This window comes from Mesocricetus auratus, unplaced genomic scaffold, assembly GCF_017639785.1.
Source record: "Mesocricetus auratus isolate SY011 unplaced genomic scaffold, BCM_Maur_2.0 Super-Scaffold_2245, whole genome shotgun sequence".
Classification (NCBI taxonomy): Eukaryota; Metazoa; Chordata; class Mammalia; order Rodentia; family Cricetidae; genus Mesocricetus; species Mesocricetus auratus.
In genome coordinates, this window is record NW_024429180.1 from 46,085,706 (window position 1) to 46,110,013 (window position 24,308).

General features: G+C 41.1%; 1 protein-coding gene across 3 annotated transcripts in view; it reads right to left on the minus strand.

The window, feature by feature from the left end:
* The window catches only part of Zc3h13 (zinc finger CCCH-type containing 13), a 70,119-nt gene that overhangs the window by 5,221 nt on the left and 40,590 nt on the right, over positions 1–24,308 (minus strand). For 2 of the 3 annotated variants that reach the window (XM_040730171.1, XM_040730128.1), the window contains exons 9-17: positions 19,918–20,225; positions 18,211–18,801; positions 15,239–15,430; positions 11,726–12,290; positions 9,358–9,461; positions 7,844–9,043; positions 6,784–7,287; positions 2,757–2,909; positions 1,531–1,731 (exon numbers count right to left, since the gene is read on the minus strand). In XM_040730171.1, coding sequence (XP_040586105.1) covers positions 1,531–1,731; positions 2,757–2,909; positions 6,784–7,287; positions 7,844–9,043; positions 9,358–9,461; positions 11,726–12,290; positions 15,239–15,430; positions 18,211–18,801; positions 19,918–20,225 — 3,818 coding nt within the window. The remainder of the gene's footprint in view (positions 1–1,530; positions 1,732–2,756; positions 2,910–6,783; positions 7,288–7,843; positions 9,044–9,357; positions 9,462–11,725; positions 12,291–15,238; positions 15,431–18,210; positions 18,802–19,917; positions 20,226–24,308) is intronic. The other variant, XM_040730194.1, reaches the window with a different exon arrangement.

Consider the following 24,308-nt stretch of genomic DNA (forward strand, 5'->3'; position numbering starts at 1 on the left):
TAAACAGCAATGGGCAATGGTTCCCTTGTGAAGGAACTTCAACACATAGTTACCTTGCGAGTCTTACATGAAAGCAATAGGGTGATGCTATTTTAAATTTAAGATGTATCAAAAGCAGACATCAGAGGGAGAATGAGGCCACTGGTTCTTGGCTTGAAAGAAAGGTCAAATGAGAACACTGAAATCCTATTCAGTGTCTTGCCCAGCATTAAATACCACGTACAGTCCTGTATTTCAGGGCTCTTCTACAACAAGATACAAATGTACTCAAGCAGAGACGATGACTTCTATAACCCCAGTTAAGAGCAGTTAGCTGTCAGCCAAATGTCCAAGTCACATAAGCATCTGGGACACTGTGTTAAGACATAGGAAGCTAGTTTTAGATCACACCATGCAAGAGAAAAACACTTAACTTGACAAAAAAAAAAAAAGAAAGAAAGTTTTTATTACAAGATTGCTGGGATAAAGTAAACAAACAACTGGGGTCAGCAGAAGCTGTTCTCTGAGGTCCACAGACCTAACCAAAGTAAGAACCCTGGGGTCACTTTTCAGATTATGAAGTGTTCATCTACAATTTATTGGTAATATTAAAATTGACAACTTTACTGATTATGGGAACAGGCCAAAGGACATGGATTTGTGGAACTTTAAAAACAATTTCTTTCTTTTTTAACTTTTAGGGACATAACATAAAACTGTTAAGAAATGGCATTTTCGCTTTTTACCTCCCTCCCATGTTCAGGCATCCCCACTCAACCTCTCTGACAGAATTGTTAGTAAGCTATAGAACAACAGAAAGAATCAAAAACACCAGGTTCCCTAAACTAAAAGGTTCAGATTTGCCAAAAGTTATAATAAGGTGAAAAATAATTCAGAGAAAGTGTTTTCTGATGAAATGCTAACAGTCAAAGCGTAACACTACTCCAGGCAGGCACTGTTCCCAGTGTCCTACCTGCAGTAACCAGCCTGCTTCTTACTGCAGACAAGAGACAGTGGGGGGGGGGGAAGGGGGACTGTTCCAACTACAGCTGACACGAACAGAGATTAGGTGAGCGAGGAGTGGGGTGCTCTCAGGAACCTCTCCACCACTCCTAATCATTCTGCTAAGGGCTCAACCTAGACATTCACATTTGGGGTGCGCTCCTCTGCTTATCACCCACACTTGGCTTAGAAAACAACTACTGACTTCATGGGGCTGTTCTGTTTAGCCCTGAGCCAACCTCTGCTTTCTGACACATGAACTCATCTGTTAAAAAGCATTTTCTCTCTTCTACAGTGAGGAGTTCAGCCCAGTGGCTGTGCTTATGTTCTACATCGAGCTAAACCGTCTGCCCTCAAAAATATTTGATATAGGATGTTCATTTTCTTACTTTTCCAACTTTTTTTCAAGAAAATGAAGCCTTTCTTGAATCTAAGAGCTCATTTAACTCCTTAAAATAGTTCCTAGAGCTCAGGCTCTACAAGATAACCAAATGGAATCTTTCCCAAGAGCACACTCACAGTTACACGGATAAAGCAAAATGAAGTTACCTTTGGGCTTTTCTAGAAGTTGCTGACACGTTTCTTTCACTTTAGTGAACAGCTCAGATCCTGCCAACTTTTTAGAAATCCCAACGCGCAGTAGGACAGCTCCAGGGGTGAACTTTAAGAGGGCAGCGCCAGGCTTTCTTGGTTCTTTTGGATGCTTTGGCGTAAGTCCAGACCAGTCCACATCTATCACATCTAATGGATCTGTAAAAAGTTAAAGAATTAAAGACCAGGACTTTACACCAAGAAACTGGTCCTGAGGCTGTTGAGATGACTCAGCAGGTAAATGTGGCTGAAGTCAAAGCTGTCACCCTCAGTCAGATTCCTGGGACCCACATGGAAGAACTGGCTCTCAAGAGTTGTCCCTCTGAGTCCCACTCCCAGCAAATGAACGAATGAATGTAAGAGAGTAATACAGTGGGTATTTGCACACAGCAAATAATCTATTGAAAATGTGACAAATTGTACCTACAAATTAGGAAATATTATATATCCAGACCAATCAAAATAACTCCCTGTGATAAAACAACAAAATAAACATAACAAGTGTGGTAGCAAATGTGTATAAATCCGGGGTTTGGGAAGATAGAGGCAGGAGAATCAGAAGCTCAAGGCCATCCTTAGCTATAGGGGGGTTTGAAGTCAGCGTGGGCTATATGAGATCTTGTCTCACAAACTAAAATTTAAAAAATAATAATCAAATAAGAAGTTGCGCACTGAGCCCTGACTGAGGCAGATGGCTCTCTGAGCACTAGGGGCGCTGCTTCACAGCCCTCTCAAGTTAGCCGGGCAACGCACGGATCACAGTAAGGACAAAGTCACGGGATGGACACATTTCAGAAAAGGAACTTTATCAGCTGTGTTCAAACAGACAAACTATAAAGTTGGCTCAGGCCACCACACTTGTGAAATCCTGTACCACATACCTGCCATGTTGGACACTGGAAAGCAGCTGGCCATTTGGTAAGGTTCTGGGTGAGTTAATAAGACTCTTAAGCTGTGAAAAGGAAATGTTCCAATTCTGCTTTTCCCTGGACACTCTTCTTTCATAGGCAGTGACGATTAAAGAATACAGATGCATGCATTACAAATTCTTTCTAATGGCCTCCCTTACTTAAGAGCTGAAGGGAGGAGCTAGGTGCCCCTCACCACTTCTTAGAGCATGGAAGAAAGCAAAGGACACATCCACCCCACACTCCAGGTCTTCTGTGAGCTCTGCAATGTATTACCTGGCATCTTCTCCTCTTCCTGAGGGTCCTCTCTCTTTTCTGGGTCCCCGGCCAGAATTTCATCTAGTTCATCATCACTGATGGGTTCGTATCCTTCCCCAGCACCAGATCCTAACGAATGTACATCATCTAACTTGGACTCATCATCTCCTGCTAAACAGACAAATTAAGTTCATGTAAAAAATAAATAATAAAGGGGAGCAATAGTGAAACTGAAAGGACTATTGGGCACAATAAAAGGATGTAAAAAAAACTATTTTTTAAACCAGAAAACTACATTTCTTGGCCAAGCACTTGATAATTTTAACCTGAAAAATAAAATTCAAATAGTTATATTTTTAATATGAAAAATACAGTAGCATCAGGTGGTGGTGGCGCACACCTTTAATCCTAGCACTCGGGAGACAGAGGCAGGTGGATCTCTGTGCGTTTGATACCAGACTGGTCTACAAGAGCTAGTTCCAGGACAGCCCCCAAAGCCACAGAGAAACCCTGTCTTGAAAAAGAAAAAAAAAAACCCCAAAAACCAAAACAACAACAACAACAAAAACAGCAGCAATATCCAAACACACTGTAAGGTCACACTTCAGTATCAGATGTAATGCTGAGTATGTATACTGTATTAACTGACAGTTTCATACATGTATATAGTGAATTTTTGCCGTTTTCACCCCTGCTTCCCACCCTCACTTCCCTTTCTGTTGGAGGCTTTCTTCAACAAGGTCCCCTCCTATTTCATGTCTTCTTTTTGTGTGTCAATTTTCCATAATAACTCTTGAGCATTCGGATAAGTCAAGTTTCAAAAAGGTACAGTAATTTTTTACCTATAAACTCATTTTAAAAACTCGCAATTCACAATGAGTGGAGAAAAAAATCACAACAACCAAAAAAACAAAAAATAACTCGTAAACCTTTTTCAAACTGCATTTTAAGCTCAAATCTTAAGTCTATGATATTTAGCTATAAATACAAACTTTCTAACAGTGGGAGACAAACATGAAAGTGTTGTTAATTTCCCTATCTCTCAATCCTGCTTCTCTGTCTCAATGCTTTCATTTCCTTACTAAATGAAATTTTTGGAAGAATGCTGTAATAATACACTAGAAAGTAGCATAAATTCTATTTTGCTATTTTATTGACTTTTCCCCTCAACTATTCCTAGGCTAAGCTTTTATTTCCTATTGAGCAAGTTGTAAACCTGGTCCCCAAACTATAAATATGCTTAATTATGTCTAAGCTACATATTTTATGGATCTATAACCCTTGTTTTCAAATTGTAACAACAGGCTCTTGGGTATGCATCTGAAGCATTAAAAGTATGAGACTATGAGGTATTTCTAATCACTCTAATAGTTTTTTCTACTGCTCAGAAGAAAATCCCTGTATGTACTCTATTAAATATTCTCAGTAACAACATCACACTGATGGTTTGTGAAATCACTGCACACCACGTTGGTGGGCTTGCATATAATGAGAATATTGTGCTGAGCCATGAAGCTGCTACCAACAAGAGAAGTGTAACGCAGGGTTTTACACCGTCTTGGCCAGTTACATTTTTATGCAATGTAACTTGGTTGGTCATCAGAGTTGATTTTAGATTTTTTTCAGTTTGAAAGCCTTGACTAGATTAATCCATTTGGTCACCCTAATTCTGGGCAAACCCCAACAACTGTTTTATCTCTTAAATCAACTATCTCCAGACTGCTATTGCACCAGCTGGGCTCTGAGCCCCTGGTATATGGTGAAGGCCTTCTGAAGACTAAGTGTTCTAACCTCCACCGAAGCCTCCATTGATGATGATGATCCTCAGCACATGCCCTGTGGCACAGGCCATAGGCACACCAGCTAGTGCTGGACTCAGCTGACTGCTCCATAGAAGCACTGGTGAGTCTCACACATAGGCATCATGGAAAAGCCTATGCCACCATGGGCAACAACTCAGGAAAGCTGCGTCACTGTGGCCCCCTGCACAAATCTTCCACAGAAGAGTCTCCTTCCACAACAACATTTTACTGATTATATTTTACTATAAAATTCTGTAATACTTTCCCAATATCCTCACCAACTCCAGTGTAACAACTTGAATATTCCTAAACATATTCCTAATACATGTTCCTAAAACTAAATGTACATAATAGAGTTTAAGGTTTCAAGTTTATCTAACTCACTTTTTTCTACCCCAAGTGACTCACTTCTAAATATTTATACCATATTATCTGTGGTCACAATAAAGAAATGATATATTTAGGATGAAGACAGTGATTCCAGTTCTAAAGGAACTGTTATAATTGAACTAATTATATTCAGTTACACCCCAAGGTTGTACTTCCATAAGAACCATAACTTGTGATCTGATGCTACTGATACTCAAAACTGAGAAGAAAATGTAATGTGATGAAAGCTGAGATACATGTTTTTGCAAAATGAGAAAATAGGCATACTAGGAGTTAGACTTAGCAACAACCTTTCTACAAACAAACAAAAAACCCAAACAAAACAAAACAGGGATTTGAAAAGAAAGGTTAAGTCAGAAAAATGATGTAAATTCTGACTGTGAAACTGGAGAGTTCCAGGGAGACAGAATTTCCAAAGCATTCTCAGAGAAGCCACCCCTTGTCAACCTGGACTATACAGAATCCACCCAGGAATACTGCGTGGATAAGCACACAGGCAGAGTATCGACCACACGGTATGTGCGATACAGCCCCAATGACAAAGGAGGAAATGGACAGGAAGACATGGGAAAGACATTCAATACAGAGCATGGATGCTTACACAGACACCCAGCACAGTGAAAACTCACAGAGCAGGTTTGTAGAGAAAACTCGAGAGAGCAAGTAATACATTACGGTTTTGATTTGAGTAAGAGAGAGAGGATAACAGGGAAAAGGAAGGATAAAGGAAGGTGAGAGACTGGAATTACCTATGTCAGGTTGTCTATGGCCTGGGGATGAGTACAAAAACAACATTTTATTGTTTTTCAATTACGGCATGACAACATTTAGCCTGTAGTAAAATCCGCTGACTTAAAAGAAGAAAAAAGTGACCATGTACATTTCTTGGCTATGGGATTAGATAGCTCAATAAGGCCTGTTTTAAGCACACATGCACCCACCCCCACCCCATCTGACTTAATGACATTTCTACTTTAGCTCTTTCTACTACATTCCACCTCAATTTGAGAGTAAAGAACATGAACTCATGGGTCATGGTTTTAAGGGAGGGTTAGACTTTCTGCATAACTAAATTGGATTTAACTGAACTGTAACAAACCCAACTGTCTGCAATCACTTGCCTTTTACTGACGTTACTATCCCTACTACTAAAGAGTCAGTTTGCCTGGCACAGTGGGATGAAAGGGGGAGAGGAGCGGACTTGAGACTGGTTCTGACTGGGCAACGGCTGATGAGGCCCTGTGTTCTCACTGGAAGAGAGGGGTGCCATCAGGCTCCTATAGTCAATCCACCATCAAATAGCTTTAGGGGGTGGGGCTACAACATGTTCATTTTCAACTGCCCTAGCAAACGGGGACCACTAAAAGCTATTTATTCCTCACTTCAATTTTTGTCACAAGTTGAGACAAGGTCTTGCTATGTAGGTCAGGCTGACCTTGAACCTGATTCTCCTGCCTCAGCCTCCCTGGAGACAGGACTATAGACAAGCATGAGTCATCATGCTCAGCTGGGTTTTTTTACATGCAAGAAAAAGATGTTACTAAAAGCTACAGGTATGTACCTAAGCTATCAGTTTAGTTTTTGGGTGGCAACAGAAGTGACTGTTCTATCTTTTAATGTTGTGCTCACCACCTTTGACTTCAACCATTACTTCTCTGTTTCATTAAGACCTTGACAACACTACTGAAATGGACACACTTCTACTCTCACAGGCTTTCCTTATTCATCTACTTCCACTGTAACAGAATGGAGTCAATCATCTATTTGTCACGGATGACGTCAAAAGAAAACACGGTCCTGTAGGGAATTGGGAACGCAATGGGGCAATCAAGAGAGAACAGCGATGCTCTCACCTTCCGGACTCTCTGCTCTCTCAGCCTTACTCACATCTTCAAACCCCTGCACAGAGCCCAGGTCTCTATCCATTCTTTCTTTGTCCACGGCTGAGTCCCGGGAACTGCCATCAAGGCCTCTTTCGTGCTCACTCTCCAGTCTGGCTTCACTGCGTTTCACAGATTCTGACTGAGAAGTCTCAAAAGTTCTATCTCGGTCTCTGTCCCTGTCCACAAGGTCAGCGGTCAGTCTTTCTCTTTCTCTGTCCAAGTCTCTCCTTTTGTCTCGATCTCTGTCTCGTTCCCGCAGTCGATCTCGGTCTCTGGTCCGTGGCCACTCTTTATCGGCTTCCCGGTCCCATTCCCTCTGCCTCGGGTCTCTTCGGTCCCTCTCCCGGTCGTGCTCATACCTATCTCGCTCTTGAAGTCTATCTCGACTGTCAAATGACCCAGACCTGGAATGGACCTGCCGATCTGACTCAGGGGAGCTTCTTCTTGAGCTGTGGCTTCTGGAATCCTGGCGATCTAAAGTGAGTGTGCATAGGAAAGTTAACACAAGAAACGGAAACAGAATGCTTCATTTTACAGTTCCTTACAATTTATAACTTCTCTATTTTTAATGTTGTTCATATACTCTGTATTTTTAGTGCTGATTAAGTTTCACAAGCGACCTTATTTATTTTCACTATAGACCAAATCATCAAAACACAAATACAGAAGAACACACTAACACAGCTGACTGCTCTAGTCTTGGATCTCTTCCCTATGTTCTTTTCTATGGTCAAAAAGTGGCTCTGGCTGCGGGAGGGAGAACAAGCTAAAACACATAAGCTCAATCCATAAAACACATCACTAAGACCCTGACTAACACTCTGCTGCACGTGTTTCTTCACAGCGGTGGTATTAAAGTAGCAACAGATGAAATTTTAATGAAATGGTTAAGCTTTTGTTTTGTTTTGAGCTTGCATGCAATTTCAGGCAACATGTTAAACAGCCAGTTTGGCACTGCTTCAGAGTTATAATGTGGATGCAATACACTACCACAGTAAACACTAACTGGATCACAATTCAACTTTATTACCTGAAGAAGCACTTCGACTGGGTTCTCCACGCTTTAACTGATCAATCCTAGACTTTCTTTCTCCCGTGATTTCTAGGCTTTTTGTTTTTTCTCTGTCTCTAGAGCCACTATGCAGCACTCTCTTTCGACTGCCCTGGTCGTCCCCACTTCGATGGGCAGAGTCATTAGATGGGGAGCGCAGGCGACCAGAGGTGTGGCTGCGGTGACTTCGATTGCTCCCAAGGCTGCTGCTCCTCTTTTGATCCACCAGCTTGCGATGTGGTGTATCTTCTAGGGTCACATGAGATGCCTCGACTTTCTCCACCCGTGTCCTGTGGCATTTTCTATGTGAGTCTTCAGGGACACTGGCACTGGAGGTGGTAGCAGAGCTGGAAATGATGGCAGAGGTGGCAGCAGCAGTAGCCGAGGCAGCAAGAGCAGCAGCTGCAGTACTGGCAGCAGCCACAGGGGGTGGAGGAGGGAGGAGAGAGGACAGAGGGGAAGGGGTACTACCCGGGGTGGCGGTGGCTGCAGTGTGCTCAGGCTCCATGCCCTCGGTGCGGTCAGGCACATCCTCATCCGACCAGTCACTAAAGGCTGTATCTTCTTTCTTCAGTGGATCCTCGAGCATGCCATCCTTATCAGTGGAAATGTCAATCAACTCCTCCTTGACAGCAAGAGGGGGCGTGCGTGGACCTCTCTTCTTCTTGCTCTGTGGGGCCACCTCTTCATCAGAGACATCAGAATCACCTTTGGATCTTTTACGCTTTTTCTCAACGTTTTTCTTCTTCTGTCCTTTTTTGGGTGAAAACACTTGAGCATCTTCAGATGTCTCGAGGTTGCCCCTTTCTAGTCCATCTTCCTCCTTTTTTTTCTTAATAGGTTTCTTCGGAACTTTGGCTTTTTTCTTTTCATCGTGGGCACGATCAGACACATCTCGGTCCCGGTCCCGGTCCCGGTCTTCGGGCTGGCGGTGGCTAATCAGGTCTTGTGCACGAGCTCTTGAGCTGTCCATGTTTTCACCTTGCTCTCTTTGCCTATCGCCAGAAGAAATCCTCTCTTTGAGTTCTTGCTCTTCATAGCGCCTCGAACTCTCTTTTCTTTCTGATTTACGATCCTCCTCTTTCCACCTACTCTGCCTGTCTTCTGTGAGGTGAGATGGGCTGAGAGAACGAGAGTCTTGTGGCCGTACAACCTGGCTCAAGAGTCTATGCTTTTCATCTATACAAAAATAAAAGCAGTCACATCTCCATTAGGTCAGTAAACCAACATCGCATTTAAACTACAAACTCATTTTTCATTTCAAAACCTTCAAAATGGCAATAAAAATATAACCACATCTCTAACAACCAAAATTTGGAAAAGATAGTGGCCTTGTGTAAAACGGTTCCTGACACACTTTAATCACACCAAGAAACATGTAGCAGCACAGGAAAGGGGCATCTTCAAAAGTCTGACTCATCAGTTGCAATTAATGTCAAAGTATGGGCTCACAGCTACAATGAGCATGCAGAGACAGGAAAGAGACTACTCACTTTTGTCATCTCCACTGTGGTAGGTGTCACTGTCAGGAGAATGCTCCCGCCGGCGCTTGGGGGACTGCCGGGGGCTGGGACTCCCTTCATTTCTGTAGCGTTTCCTAAATTTGGACAAATACATGTTACAAAGTTCCACATGGAAAGTCTGGTCTTTACCTGCATTTCTTCACTCAAGAAGAAGTACAACCTCAGGAAAGCGGTTGTCAGAGCTGTAACCACAAAGGGCATATGCGATTATTAAAATTTCTTTTACTTCATTTGCTAAAACATAAAACTGAGTTAAAGTCCACAGGGACATTTCTCTCATCACACATATGAAACACTCAAGGGAAACTTGCCAGATCTAAATACTACAAGCTGGTAACATACAAGCAGAAAAATCAATACAATGATATATTCTATAATACAACTTGTCAAATTTATATACCTCATGCTGAGAAGGATAAGAAAAATCTACAATTATGTTGGGACTTAAAAAAGCTGAGTTTGACTTATAGCCACATTATTTTCATGTAACCTAAGTAAGTTCCTTGAGGTCCCCAAATCTTAATTCTCTCATCTAAAATTGGGAGAAAAAGCAAAAGTCCTTCTCACGAGACTACAGTGAGTTAAACTACTTATAAAAGTTCAATACCATGTGGGTACGCTATAAAATTCCCTTTATTTGCATATAACTAAATCACTTTCTTAATTACAAGTCAAGAGATAATTTTGTATTTACTTGTATATTCAAGTACTTACTGTATTTGATTTTGTAACTAAACTTTAACTGAGTAGGAGTTTAGACTCCTTGGGTAAATTATCCTCGTGTTTTCTTATATGCTCATACATTCTGACCTTTTTTTCATTAAACTCTAACTTTTTAAGAGTTAACTCTTAGATACCAGGGTCAAAAGCTGAGAAAGAACAGCTCCTTACACAGATGAGTGACCGTGTGTACAGGGGGGGCAGCCTCAGGAATAGTATGACAACTCACAGGACCCAACCCATTGGCAATTCATTGTGCAAAGCTTTTTCTACCAAGAGTTTGCCTATTTCCCTATTGTTTAAATCTGGGTTGGCTCAGACTATATTATACACAAGAAAATGGAATGTAAGTCACACTATATGAATATGGAGAGGACTCGAGGATTTTGGAGTTTCTGCCTGGACGACTGAAGGCTAACGGGTCATGTGGAGGAGAAGGAAGCCACTGGAGAAGGATTCCTAGACCTACTAGACTTTGGGCCTACAGGTCTCGGTGGACTTTCAAGTTAACCACAGTGCTGAATGACACCAGCAGAACACTCTGCTGAGCCCAGGTAACACAGTCCACCTACAGAACCAAGTATCTGCTCACTTGGAGTAAACTGTTAACACAGCAAGGGGTAGCTGATGTATCAGGATACAGCAGAATTTACAATACAAGAAACACCATTTAAATTACTTTTAAGAAAACCCGAAGTTAGAATAATAAAAGAAACACTATGGTAGGTAATTCAGCAAACTTACATAAAATAAAGATTGCTTTTTTAGCCAGGCAGTGGTGGCGCACGCCTTTAATCCCAGCACTTGGGAGGCAGAGGCAGGCGGAGCTCTGTGAGTTCAAGGCTGGGCTGGACCGATAGCCTCCAAAACAATACAGAGAAACCCTGTCTCAAAAAACCAAAAAAAAAAAAAAAAAAAAAAAAAAAAGATTGCTTTTTGTTTAAGTTCTAGATAAGTTCAGCGCATTGAAATGAGAAAACAATGAAAATATGAAGTTATCAGCATCATTTAACTATTTTTAGTTACAGGTAGCATCGCTTCTAACTTTCTATATTCAATTTTTGGTTAAATATGAAAAAATTTAAAATAATGCTACTGTAAGACAGTAGACACATGAAAAAATATTAATCAAAGCATGAAACATATGAAAGATAAGGACTTAAAAATGTTAATCTTAGGAGACAGAATTAAAGAGAAATGTACATTTGCCTACAACATTTGGTTTGCATTCATTATTCTTTTTTTTTTTTTTTTTTAAATGAGACAGGGTTTCTCTGTATTGTTTTGGAGGCTATCGGTCCAACCCCTAGCCTCGAACTCACAGAGATCTGCCTGCCTCTGCCTCTGCCTCTGCTGGGATCAAAGGCATGTGCCACCACCGCCCAGCTGCATTCATTATTCTTAATGTGGAGAGAGGGATAGAGAACAGAAATGGACAAATGTGGAAAAATATAGCCCTGGAATCCATAAATAGAATCAGAACTATTTAGACACCAAATAAATGCATGTATGTGAATACACACGCATACACATGTAGTGACTTTGGGGTACAACAAGTGGCGCAGGAAGGGCAGGCAGAACGGGACTCTACTGACACTGAAGGCCCCGCCCTCCTTACTTGGACTTCCTCTCCTCGTGGCAGTCTCTGAGGTTCCGGTCCTCTCGGATGTCCTCGCGCTTCTCCCTGCGCTCATCGCGTCCCTTGTCTTTGTCTTCCCATTCTCTTTGCCGTTCGCGTTCTTTTTCTCTTTCTCTTGCCCTTTCTCGCTCCCGCTCTCGTTCTCTCTCCCGCTCCCGTTCCCGCTCTCTTTCCCTCTCTCTTTCCTCTCTCTCCCGCTCCCGTTCTTTTTCCCTCTCCCGCTCCCTCTCTCTTTCTCGCTCTCGATCATGGTCACGATCCCTCTGATCTCTCTCTCGTTCTCGCTCCCTCTCCCTCTCTTTCTCTCTCTCTCTCTCCCGCTCTCTAGCCCGCTCTCTTTCTAGTTCTCGTTCTCTTTCTTTTTCTCGCTCCCGATCGCGCTCCCGCTCTCTCTCTCGCTCCCGTTCCCGCTCCCGGTCCCTGTCTCTGTCTCTGTCTCTCATCCGCTCATCTCTTCTCTCGTCCACTCTGTCTACTCTTCTGTCATCGCGCTCAAGCTCCTCACTCCTTCCCTGGTGTCGGATAGGTGAGCTTGGTCTTTGATCTACAATAAAAATCAAGTTTGTCAGTGATTGATTTGTCATATAACCTATAGGTAAGTCTTAAATTTTATGACTACAGAGTGCCAAGTCACAGTAGCAACAAATTACAGATCAGGTACTGAACTTTTAATTCTATAAACTGAACCTTTGAACACTATTTTTAGCTATTCATTTGCCCTCTTAGCGACCCTGCTTTCCGCCTCCCCCCCATGCTGTACCTGACCTAACTTTGATTTTACGTCATGCTCCCGGCCCTATCTGCAGAGTCTACTACTTCAACCCTGCTTTCTGCCATCTCTACCCTTTACCACGGATCCTCTCTGTCCCCCAACAGAACCTGAGAACACTGGTGGCAAATGCCAGGGGCAGCAGGAGGAAAAAAAATTCCCTTGTAAGTCACGACACCTCTAATTTCAGCCCCAAAGAATACACCAAAATACAGCTATCATGTGAGAAAATAAAGAACAAACCAATGTTTAAAACTTGTGGTTGCAATATTAATTTCTAATAAGCTAGAATTAAGGGCACTGATGCCCCCAAACCTCAAAATAATCAAATTTACAAAATTCCATATTACTGATGTATTTAAAATGACTGACTCATTGCCTCTTATGTATCCCTCCCTCCCCACCCAGGTCCGGTCTTCACACAAACCCCATAAACAGAGAAACTGAATACATGTTGCTCAAATGCCTGGTTGAGCAGGAAGCTAGTCTGAGGCACGGCTCCAAAGAGACAGTCACTTTTAACACAGTGATGTGTCCAAGATATTGTAATCTAAGGGGCTACTCTCACATAATGTCTGCAGGCTGGTTAATCAATAAGTCATGCTGCAGTAAGTTCAACAGGCTGGCATGCCTGTTAAGCAGACAATTCTAGAATATTTCTAGGTTCAAGACAGAAACATGAATTTGCCTTATCCCTGATTGCAAAAAAAGTAAAAAATAATAAGGTTTGTCTACATTTACTACTTAAGAGTTTCTAGGTCCCTTTCAAAAGTTCATAGACTTTTAAAGTTAAAACACAATGAAATCCTACTCTGTCTTTACTGTTCTTCCTGTAGAAACTTAGCAACTTTGGTGTGGAAGTGATTCCGGTACCTTTGCCAGAGTTAATCAGAAATATCAAAACCAAAAGTCTGCTTTTCTCATTCCTTTTACTCCTGTTGAAATCCATTACAACCTTAAGTCGATCTACTGTATCACAATGTTTTTTCCCAGCAGACCATGTTTAGGGGGAATTTCTAGTTTGGTGATTATAAGTAAAATCACCATTATAAAATAACCCGAAAAACAACAACAACAAAACACCCAATATGGCAAATTTCCCAGCAGTTCCTATCTGCTGCAACACTGGAGTGAATGTCCAGTCACTTTCTTGGCAGATGAAACCTTTATGATCCCCGCCAAAGCTTCCCATCTTAAAAAACTACAAGCGCCACAGTACCATGCCAAATTGTCACCCTTCTATCCTCTCCCCTAGTACTTCTCAGAGATGTGCTTCTTCACGGTTCCCATTCCATTCTACACAAGCACACTCATTCCATTCCAACACTTCCGTCTCTTCTGGCCCCATCTCTACAGTTGCTACATTAATGCAGAACTCGTTCAGCTTGTGTCAGATGATGACATCATCAACTGTCTAAGTGGGCATATCTTTGCCTTAGTTCCCTGATCAGATGGACAATACTTCTCATGAACACTCAGACCCATATGCTTAAAGACAGTAACAAGCAGTGGAATCAGACCATTCCAGTCTGGCCTAGTGGTTGTGTATAGTTGTGCTACAGTCCCTTTTTAGTCTTTTCCTCCAGCTGCTCTGCTACCAGTTACAGGAGCCCACACTGTAGCCCAATAACGTAATGCTGGCTACTTGGGAGCAGATGAGTCTCTTTAGGCCTGCATGTCTATTTATGCCATCAGTACCAACTCTACACTTTCCCACTGTTCCTTGCAGCAAGCTTACGCTTTCTCTGTGCTAACACTGACAATACCTCTGTACTCAGGGGGCTCTCTTGACATTCCAGATTGTTACTTTGCCTAACAGAACTTTACATAGTCCTGGCGATCATCCCGTCTCAGCTGTCTGTGTGTATTGCACTCAGACTGTGAAAGTGAGAACAAGATATGCCTGGGCACACGCCTACCCTCAGCCTCTCTCGTTCTTCCTCCTGCTCACCATACTACGGCCACACCAGTTTTCTTTCATACTCTGAGACATGGCAGACTAGTATTTCCCATCTCAGGGAATTTGTACCTACTCTTTATTCTCAATAGATTCTGTTCATCATTTTGCAAAACTTGGTGCTTCTCTTGCCTTTACACCTCTGCATAAATTTCTTTCCTTGATGTTTAATAAATAATCTAAAGTAAGAAGAGGGTCTCATAGACTCTGTTCTATATCCAATCCTTATGTACTTCCTAGTAACCCTGCTTCAACTTTGATTTAAAGATCTTTCATAGCACATCAGAAGTTAGCTACAGCAAGTGCAGATTCTCAGGACAGAATACAAACATCATGTCCTTCTGGGTGACCCTTAGCCTATCATCACTATACCACCCCTTTCTTCAGTTCCCCTCTTTCTTCCATTCTCCCCCCCCTTTAGCTATCTCTGATATTCTTTGTAAAGTTACTGACAACAGCTGATTATTGAGTAGCCAGGACCTTTGGCTACAGGGGTTTAACTGATAATGATACATAATAACCTACATTCTTTAAAGATATACCTACCACATGCAATAAGGCAACCCCAGCTCTTCAGATCTATTTATTAGGTGCTGGTAGCTAGTTACATAATCACTCTTGTACCACACAAATATATGAATAACTTCAAATATGCTACCAAATACAGACCCGGAACCACATTTCTGTTAACAGTGACTTCATACCAATTTAATGAACAATCCCCCCAGCTGTTGAATACTAAAGGCTACATCACCATCTGACCAACCTCGTTCTCGGTTGTCCCGACGGTCTCTTTCTCCATGCCTTCTCTCAAAGGAAGAATCCCTGACTTGATCTCGGGTGTCTCTCTCAGGGTATCTGTCTCTCTCAGGGTAGCTGCTGCGTGTTTCCCAGCTGTCATGGTAGTTGCTGCTGCTACTGTGGCTATCCATTTGGGAACTTCTTGTGCCTCGACTTCCTACACAAAAGATGTTCAAAAATATTTAATAGACACATTTTAATGCAACAAGTTTATCAGTCACAATGTTTCCTCAAAGCAGTATGAAGTTTAAACTTTTTCTTAAATTCTAAAATATTATAAACCCTTCAAAGAAACCAAAACAACAACAACAAAAACCCTATGTGGGCCAGAGAACCCAAGTTGTCTAAGGACTGATTACACCACAGTAAGCTAAGCCATAATTTGTCCTGTCTGTAAGGAAGTCATCTGATATGAACATAAAGTTATAAGACTGACTTAAACTAATGCCAAAAACAGTAAAACAAAAAACCCTTTTTCATACTTAATATAGATGCAGCATGAGAAACTGAAAAAAATGGGGATATGTTATTACTTTAATTGTATGTTTATTGTGAAAATATTCTAATATAGAATGAAGGTAATTTGACAACATGAAGTGGTATCTGAAATTTGTTAAAAGATATGGGAAGTAGGCATGGTTGAACAATCCTACAATCCCAACACCTGCGAAGATGAGGCAGGAGGAACAGGAGATTGAAGCCAGGCTACAGTGAGACCCAAATCTAAACAAAACAAAACCTAACAAAGAAAGATGTGAAAAAAACAAATGTTCATTGTTCATAGTAATGTAACTCATAACAGTCATCAAACCGGAAGGTATCTGACCTTCTCTCAGTAGCGAAGGGTTAAACAAACGATGTAAATCTACCATACAATCACACTTGGCCAGAAGAAAGAAAAGACTGGCAACAAATTGGGTGTACCCCAGGAAGACTATGCTAGGTGAAGAAAAAAGCCAGTGTCAACAAAATGCATACAGCATGGCTTCATTATAAAGCGTTTGTGAAACAAGAGACCTGTTAGAGGTTGCCAGAGTCCAGCATGGGGAAGGAATGGGTGTGGTTACAAAGGAGCAGCACATGGGACTCCGTCAGTGGGATAACGATTAGCCTGCTGAGAAGGCAGTGACTGACCACTCGTGTGACAGCATGCACACACTCCCACACGCACACAGGCTTTGTGGCTGTGCGAGTTTCTTCTTTTGATGCTGTGTTAAGATGTGAACGCTGGCAAAGCCAGTGCTCAGAGGTTTCCCTTTCATTTCAGTGTAATATTCTATGAATCCTTGATTCCCTCAAAACAGATTCTTAATATTTATTTATTAAAGTTTTTCTAGGCAGGGTTTCTCTGGGTAGCCCTAGCTAACCTGGAACTCACTCTGTAGGCCAGGGTGGTCTCAAAATCACAGAGATCCACCTGCTTCTGCCTTGAAAGTGCTGTGACTTTTAAAATTTAAATATGCATAAAATCTTAATGGGAAAAGGTATAAATTGACATGCTAAGACATTTTAAAATAAAAGTTTAACAGCTTTTCATGAAGTTGCAAAGTTTTTTAACATTTACACAAAAAAGTAAAGGATGAAGAATAGCCTAGAAGCTAGGCATAGTGGTACATGTGTACACTTTCAATCCTAGAGAAAGAGGGGCAAGGAAGATCTCAAGTTCAAGGCCAGCCTAGGCTATGTATCAAAACAAACAAACAGAAAATTAAAATAGCCAAGATGATTATAAAGAAGCCAGAAGACCTTTACACTTAAACATGAGTCTACCCAACAGGCTAGAGCAGCAAGCCAGCGGGAGGCACAAGAGACATGGGAGTCAGCAGTGCTTGGGAAGAGGTTAGAGAAACAAACTAATTAAATCTCAGTAGCTTGGAGACAATCAAAAATATCACAGTTATTTGCCAGACAGTGGTGGCACACGCCTTTAATCCCAGCACTTGGGAGGCAGAGGCAGGCGGATCTCTGTGAATTCGAGTCTAGCATGTTCTAAAGAGCAAATTCCAGGACAGGCTCCAAAGTTACTGAGAACCCTGTCTCACGAAAAAGAAAAAGGGGGGGCTGAAGCAAATAATAAATCAATTACTTTGACATCAATTTTGAAAATAAATCATTTTAATTCTAGTCGAATGATCACTTGATCACATAAACACTAGTTTATTAGAAATGACCTTCTTGTGATTCTTTTGTATTTGTATCAATTTTCATAGTATTCTACATTAGTCGGTAGGGTGGGCTTGACTCACCCAACTCCACTTAAATTAGTAATTAGGTTTTTCCACTCAAGTTAGTAATTCCAATATGGAATTCAACTGTAACACAAGAAATAAAAATCCCAGAGACTGGTATTGGGGTTCAAGCTTAAAGGTGAAGATCAGAAAAGCAAAACAGCCAAGCCACTAGCTCAGCTCAGACCAAAAGGGTGATCCTCAGACTGCTCCCAACTTCACTGCTCCTCAGATTCAGTCAAACTTCTATGCTCTCCTCAATGTAGCTAGAGACTAATCTCAGCCTGAATGCCAGCTGAGACCCTGCTCCTGTCATATATACCTTCCTAAAGACGTGATCCCAGGTGCTGAGATCACCTTTTTGTGAGCTGTTTCTTTTAGGACAGGATCAATTTTGTGTAGACAGTATGGCTTTGAACTAACAGAGATTTGTCTACCTCTTTCTTAATCCTGAGTCCTGGGATTAAAGGTGTGTGCCACCACTGCCTAGTTTCTATAGCTTGAGGCTGGCTTTGCTTTCTGAATCCCTCAGGCAAGCTTTAATAAGTCATAAATAATATATCACCACATTCAACTGAGTGCAAATTACTCTCACAAAACACTAACAATAAATGTATGTAATAAGGCATTTAGAAAAGCAACTTTAGCTATTTAATGCTTTCTAAATAAATATTCAAGATACAATTCATTAACATGCTAAAAACCTTACCCTTTTCAGGCAATTCTGGACCTCTCCCCCTACTTCTGCCCATCCGGTCATTTCTAATTTCACTTCGAGACTCATTTCTAGAATCATTCCTTAGCTCAACTCGAGTACTCTCCTCTCTCATGTGGTTTCTGCTGTAACTGCGGGCTTCTTCTTGGTACACATCCTCCTTCCGGTGACCATCACGAGCATCGCGAACATCACGAGCATCCCGAACATCGCGAGCATCCCGCGCATCGCGAACATCCCGTGCATCGCGCACATCTCGAGCTTCCCGAACTTCACGAACATCTCTAACTTCCCGAACATCCCGGACATCCCGAGTTTCACGGACATCCCGAGCCTCACGGTCTCTATAGTCATGCACATCCCGAGCTGACCGGGAATCTCTAGGATCACGGCTCTCCTTGGTATCTCTGCCATAGTCCCTCAACTCTCTGGAGTCCCGGATGTCTCTGGAGTCTCTCAGTTCCCTACGGTCTCTAGTATCTCTCCGGTCTCGGCTGTCTCGAGGTTCTCTGTCATCCCTGTGGTCGTGCTCAGACTCTCGGTCTTCTCTGGTGTCCTTTTCTCTATCCCTTTTGCCTCGAGTTTCTGTAACAGTTTAAGAAACAACTCTAATTCTGTTTACTGTTTCAGGGAACTAGAGGACACATTTCACACACAACTTTTAAGATTTCATTACAAAAAGAGATTTGCATTTTAAACAGAAAAAGAGAGAATAAAGGTAAATATCAAAATTAAACCAGATGTGGTAACACATGTCAGTAATCTTGGTGATGGGGAGGTTAAAGACAAGAGCTTCCTGGGGTGAGTTGAGGTGCAGTAAGAGAGGGTCTCAAAAATAAGACAGAGTATAAGGAAGATACCTGACAGACGTAGACTCTGGCCTCCACATGCACACATATACACCCAACTGCACATGCATGTGCAAACACAGGCAAAGATGTATGCAGACAGGCAGCACAATGCACAAAACATGCAAAGAGATGAGGGGTATTACTCTAGACAGCATCCAGCCTCAACTGGTAGAGCACATCAGACTGATTTTAAATTCAGGACTTCAGAAAGAAAGCTTCTTTTACCATCTGCCGGGGAATCAGGGTTATGACTGACACATGGGAAAGCTCTAACCCCTGGGCTATACTCCCAACTCTTCTTCATTATGACTTACACCTAGAAATGCCAGGAGTTTACTACATCAACCTTCTGGGAGCGTCCCCGGGCCTGCCTGCTTTATCACACCTTCCCAGAGCTTCTAACCATGGATCAATTATCTGCTGCTTTCCTTCCTTTGACTTTGCTTAGGGTTGTCTGTCTGTCTGTCTGCTCTGTGGTGCTGAGGACTAAACCTTATGATCTCACAAATACTAGACAAGCATTGAGCCAAGTCCCCAGCTCACTCTTCTCCTCGTTTAAAACAAAAAACACTAAGTAGAAAGTAATACATTAACACTCAGATGGCCAAAAGTGCTCATTAAACTAGCCTAGGAGGCACCAACTTACGTACTTCTAAGTGCCTACTTGTGCATACTTAATTATTTTACACACCTGTGTCTAAGCATTGGCTACTGACCCAGTCTGCATGTTACAGAAAACTCAATACACAAACCCACTTCTATTCCTTATGTGATGATGAATATGGGGTACAATTTTAAAATAACGTTCTAGAGCTCTTTGGAAAAGAAAAAGCTCAAATACAGAGTATACCTTCCCTCCTTTCGTGACGCCGATCATGAGACTGTGAAGTCCGTTCATGATCATGCCTCCCTTTGTCTCGCATCGGGGAGCGATGTCTTGGAGGACTCTGCTTTCTCTGAGGTGATGACAGACAATGTGTTGGATAAGGAGAGGCAGAACGACGTAAAGAAGGAGTTAAAGTCCGCTGGTAGGATGGGGAAGGAGTTCTTTTCCGACGAGGAGAAGGAGAGTGTCTCTGAATCGATGATCCTGACTGTGAGGAGGATGAATGATGTCTAGAAGACAGAGGAGAATGGTGCTGTCCTGGGGAGGAAGACCTAGAAGTAAAAACAAGAAACTTGTTTAAAGTTTTCTATTCCAGTAAGAAAAGTCCTCAAAAATAAGATGGGATATAAAGTTAAAGCTGGAAGTATAGGTAATAACCCAGGATAAATTTGAATTCACAAAGCTATAGAATTACAAAGGCATTGGCGTTTAAAGATGTAAGTGATTTACGAGTCAAGTGGAAACAAAAGCTCTAGAAAAAATCTTGGAGATGAACCTACAACCACCACTTTACTAAACTAGAATTATTCCCAACTGTGTTCTAATATTTGTCCTTATACCCTCAAGTGTAACAGATACATTGTCTGTTATGACAGAAGACCACGACCAATCAAATTACAGAGATGTGAAGCCCAGGCCCAACAGATATATTAACAACACAACTCCTGTAATTAACGCTCAAGGATCAGTGCAGAAGGAGTAGAAAAATTTTAAAAGCCAGAGGATCAGGGAGCTTGCTGTGACACTGTATCCCCTAGAAATGTCAGAAGGTAGGCCCATAAAGTCTCACCAACATGACTGTCTAAATATGAGCTGAACAGGGATGATACCAAGAGACATGCTAACATGGACAGGGGTATAGTGGCATCTTGTCACAGCATACAAAAGGACATCCCCCATCACAGGGGTGAGCTCATGAAGGCTCAAACCTAGACGAAGAACTACAGTCAACTAACAAATACTGGAAGCAGGACAAACAGTCTTCCCTAAGAGCACAACAAGTTGTCATCTAATACCAAATGGTCAGCCCTAAAAATATATATACAAGTAACATTATACAGACTAAGAAGGCTGTATTGCATGCACACACACAAACACCAAAGAAAATGAGGTCATGAATTTGAAAGAGCAAGGAAAAGTACATGGGAGGGTTTGGAGAAAGAAAGGGACAGGGAGGAATGATGTGATTATATTATGATCCCCCATATATATATATATGTGTGTGTGTGTGTATATATATATATATATATATATATATATATATATATATATATATAAAATAATGACTGCCACTGAACTTCAGTTCTTAATTTCTTTCTCAGTTACACTTTAAATTGATTCAAAACATCCTCCTAGACTTGGCTTAGATTCTGACAACATGGCTAAATGCACCAAGAAGTTAGAGATCGCTAGGAAATGTGGGACCCGCTATGGTGTCTCCCTCCAGAAAATGGTGAAGAGAATTGAAATCAGCCAGTACCCCAAGCATACTTGCTCCTTCTGTGGCAAGCCCAAGATGAAGAGACGAGTTGTTGCTATCTGGCACTGTGTTCCTGCATGAAAACAATGGCTGATGGAGCCACTGCAACCCAGTCAGGTCTTGCATCAGAAGACTGAAGTAACAGAAAGACTGGTAGAAGTACTATGATTTGAGACATGCCTATCCTGCAATAAACTGTTAAAATTACATCTAAACAATGATTCAAGAGTATCATAATATTCTTTGATGATTGGCTCAAAGAACATACACACAAAAGTCCCAGTTATTCCACAGAATCTTTTAAAAATATCATGTAGTTCATTTTTATTAGATCTTGATGACTAAAAGGAAAACTACAGTTTAAGCCTAAAATAATCAAAACAATAAATCAAAGTCAGAATACTAATCTATCACCAAATAATAGCTTTATTATCTTAACCATATTTTCTTCTCATATATTCTTTTAAGTTTCAGAAAAGTGTTGATTTAAAGATTCTTAGATTTTTCTCTCCTCTACTACTTTAAAAGCCAATTACCAGTCAGGCATGGTAGCCCCTACCTTTAATCTCAGCACTCAGGAGGCAGAGACAGGTGAATCTGTGTGAGTACAAGACCAACTGTGGATAAAGAGTAAGTTCCAGGACAGTCAGAGCTACATAATTGAGAGATACTCTTTCTCTCACTCTTAAAAAAAAAAAAGTCAATGACTAAGAATAGTGAAAACAAAAAGACTACAGATCAAGACAGGAAGTGGCAGCTATGTTACGAGCCTAACTGGACCCTAATCTCCACACACACTGTTTATAATAAAGGTGTGCACTGATAATGAAGCTGGCTTACTCTAAAATATAGTAGAAATACATTAGCATTTCTACTATAGAAAATAGGAGGTAAGATTCTACCTAATTTTACAGCATAATTCATATAGTAAATCCAAAGTTTCTGACATTCTGGTAGAAAAACGGAGTGTTCATATTCTTCTGAACATTTTAGCTTAGCTTTAGGAAGAATCCCTTCATTTGGTCCTGACTTGAATCCAATGAAGTGCATTATGAATATTTTGCAGCTGAAAATGTCAGAGACCAAGTAACTTGTTTAGGATTTTTGTATCAAAGCAGAGTCAACTAAAATGTTTGCCCTGATTGTATAACTTCAAAATTCTGATTACATTAAAATTCAAAAAGACTGGCCATGGACTCGAGAAAGCCACAAGCCACACCTGTCACTGCAAATGAGAGCTGCATCCTTCCCTGTGCCTTCCTCTCCTTTAGTTCCTGTATTCAAACCCTTCTTTAGGGGGGGTGCATGAGAAGGCCAAAGCAGGATGTCAAGTAACTTCTCTGTCAATCCCTGCCTTATCGCCTTAAGACAGGTTCTCTCACTGAGCTACAAGGTCAGGAGGTCAGCTAGGCTGGCCGACCAGCTAGCTCTCAGGACCCTCTGTTCCCACCACACAATGGTGGGGCTACAGACATGTGTGACCATGCTTGGCTTCTTGTTGGCACGTGAGAATTGAACTCAGGTTCTCCTGTTTACAGACCACCAACCCATCTCCCTACTTCCTTAAAATCTTTACAAATTCCAACTGTCTGAGAAAGAGGAAGGAAGGAAAAAAAGAAAGAAAGAAACTGAGATCCCTGTAAGGAATTACACTTTTTCAAAAGAAGCATTAAATTTACAGAAGAATTCATCTGAAAACTGATCAAGAATGAATCTGTCTCTCATCAAAGTTGTAGTTCACAAATCTTATAAACAAGGAAGAAAATGAATACATATACAAAAATCTTTAACAAACTTCTAGAAAAGTAATTTGAACAGCATATTAAAGGGACATACATACCATGACCACATGGATTTATTCCTTGAATGGAAGGGTAGTGGAACAATTTGAAAAATGACTAACAAAATATACCATATTAATTAAAAGAAAAAAAACAATCACTCAAGCATACTAACTTAGAAAAAAACACTGACAAAACTCAACAGCATTTAATACTACTCAGCAGAGCTGAGCAGGGTAGTACATGCCTTTAATCGCAGCACTTAGAAGGCAAAGTTTAAGGCCTCTGTAAGTTCCAGGTTACCCTATCTACATAGCAAATTCCAAGCCAGCAAGAGTCTCTGACCCTGCTTGAAATGACAATAATCAATAAGCCATTTATGAAAAGTCCACAGTTAACATACCACTTAACAGAGAAAGACAGAAACTTTTCCTATAAGACAAGGACCACAGCAAGAGTGCTCTTTCTATTCAACACTGTTTGCAAAACCTTAGAGCAATTAGGCTAGAAAAATAAATAATCATCATCAAAATGGGAAAGAAAAGAGTAAAAATATTTGTAGATGACAGTATCTTCCATGTAGGAAACCTAGATTCTACAAAAACAAAACAAAATCCTTAGAATGAGTTCAATAAAGCTTTAGGAGAAATAACACAAAATGTCAGCTACATTTCTGCACATTATACAATGAACAAACTAAAAAGGAAATTAAGAAAATATATTTATAGTACATCAAAACAAATACTTAGGAGTATCTAAGCAAGGTGGCAAAAGACTGCTAAAAGAAACTCAGATCAGAAACAAGTAGGAAACATTTGCACGTATGGAATAGAGATTTTAAGCTACCCACACTATGAAAGCAATCTACAGCCAATGCCTTTTATAATGCCAATAGCTTTTTTTTTTATTTTTACAAGAGAAATTTTTTATCCTAAAAGTTATATGGAAACCTAGGGGAGCTCAAATGGCCAAAATAATTTTGTAAAAGATTGAAGCTGGAGGTTTCACTCTTTCAGAATTCAAAACATAGTACAAAGATATACTTAAAAAGCACAACATTGCTGGGCGTTGGTAGTGTTCGCCTTTAATCCCAG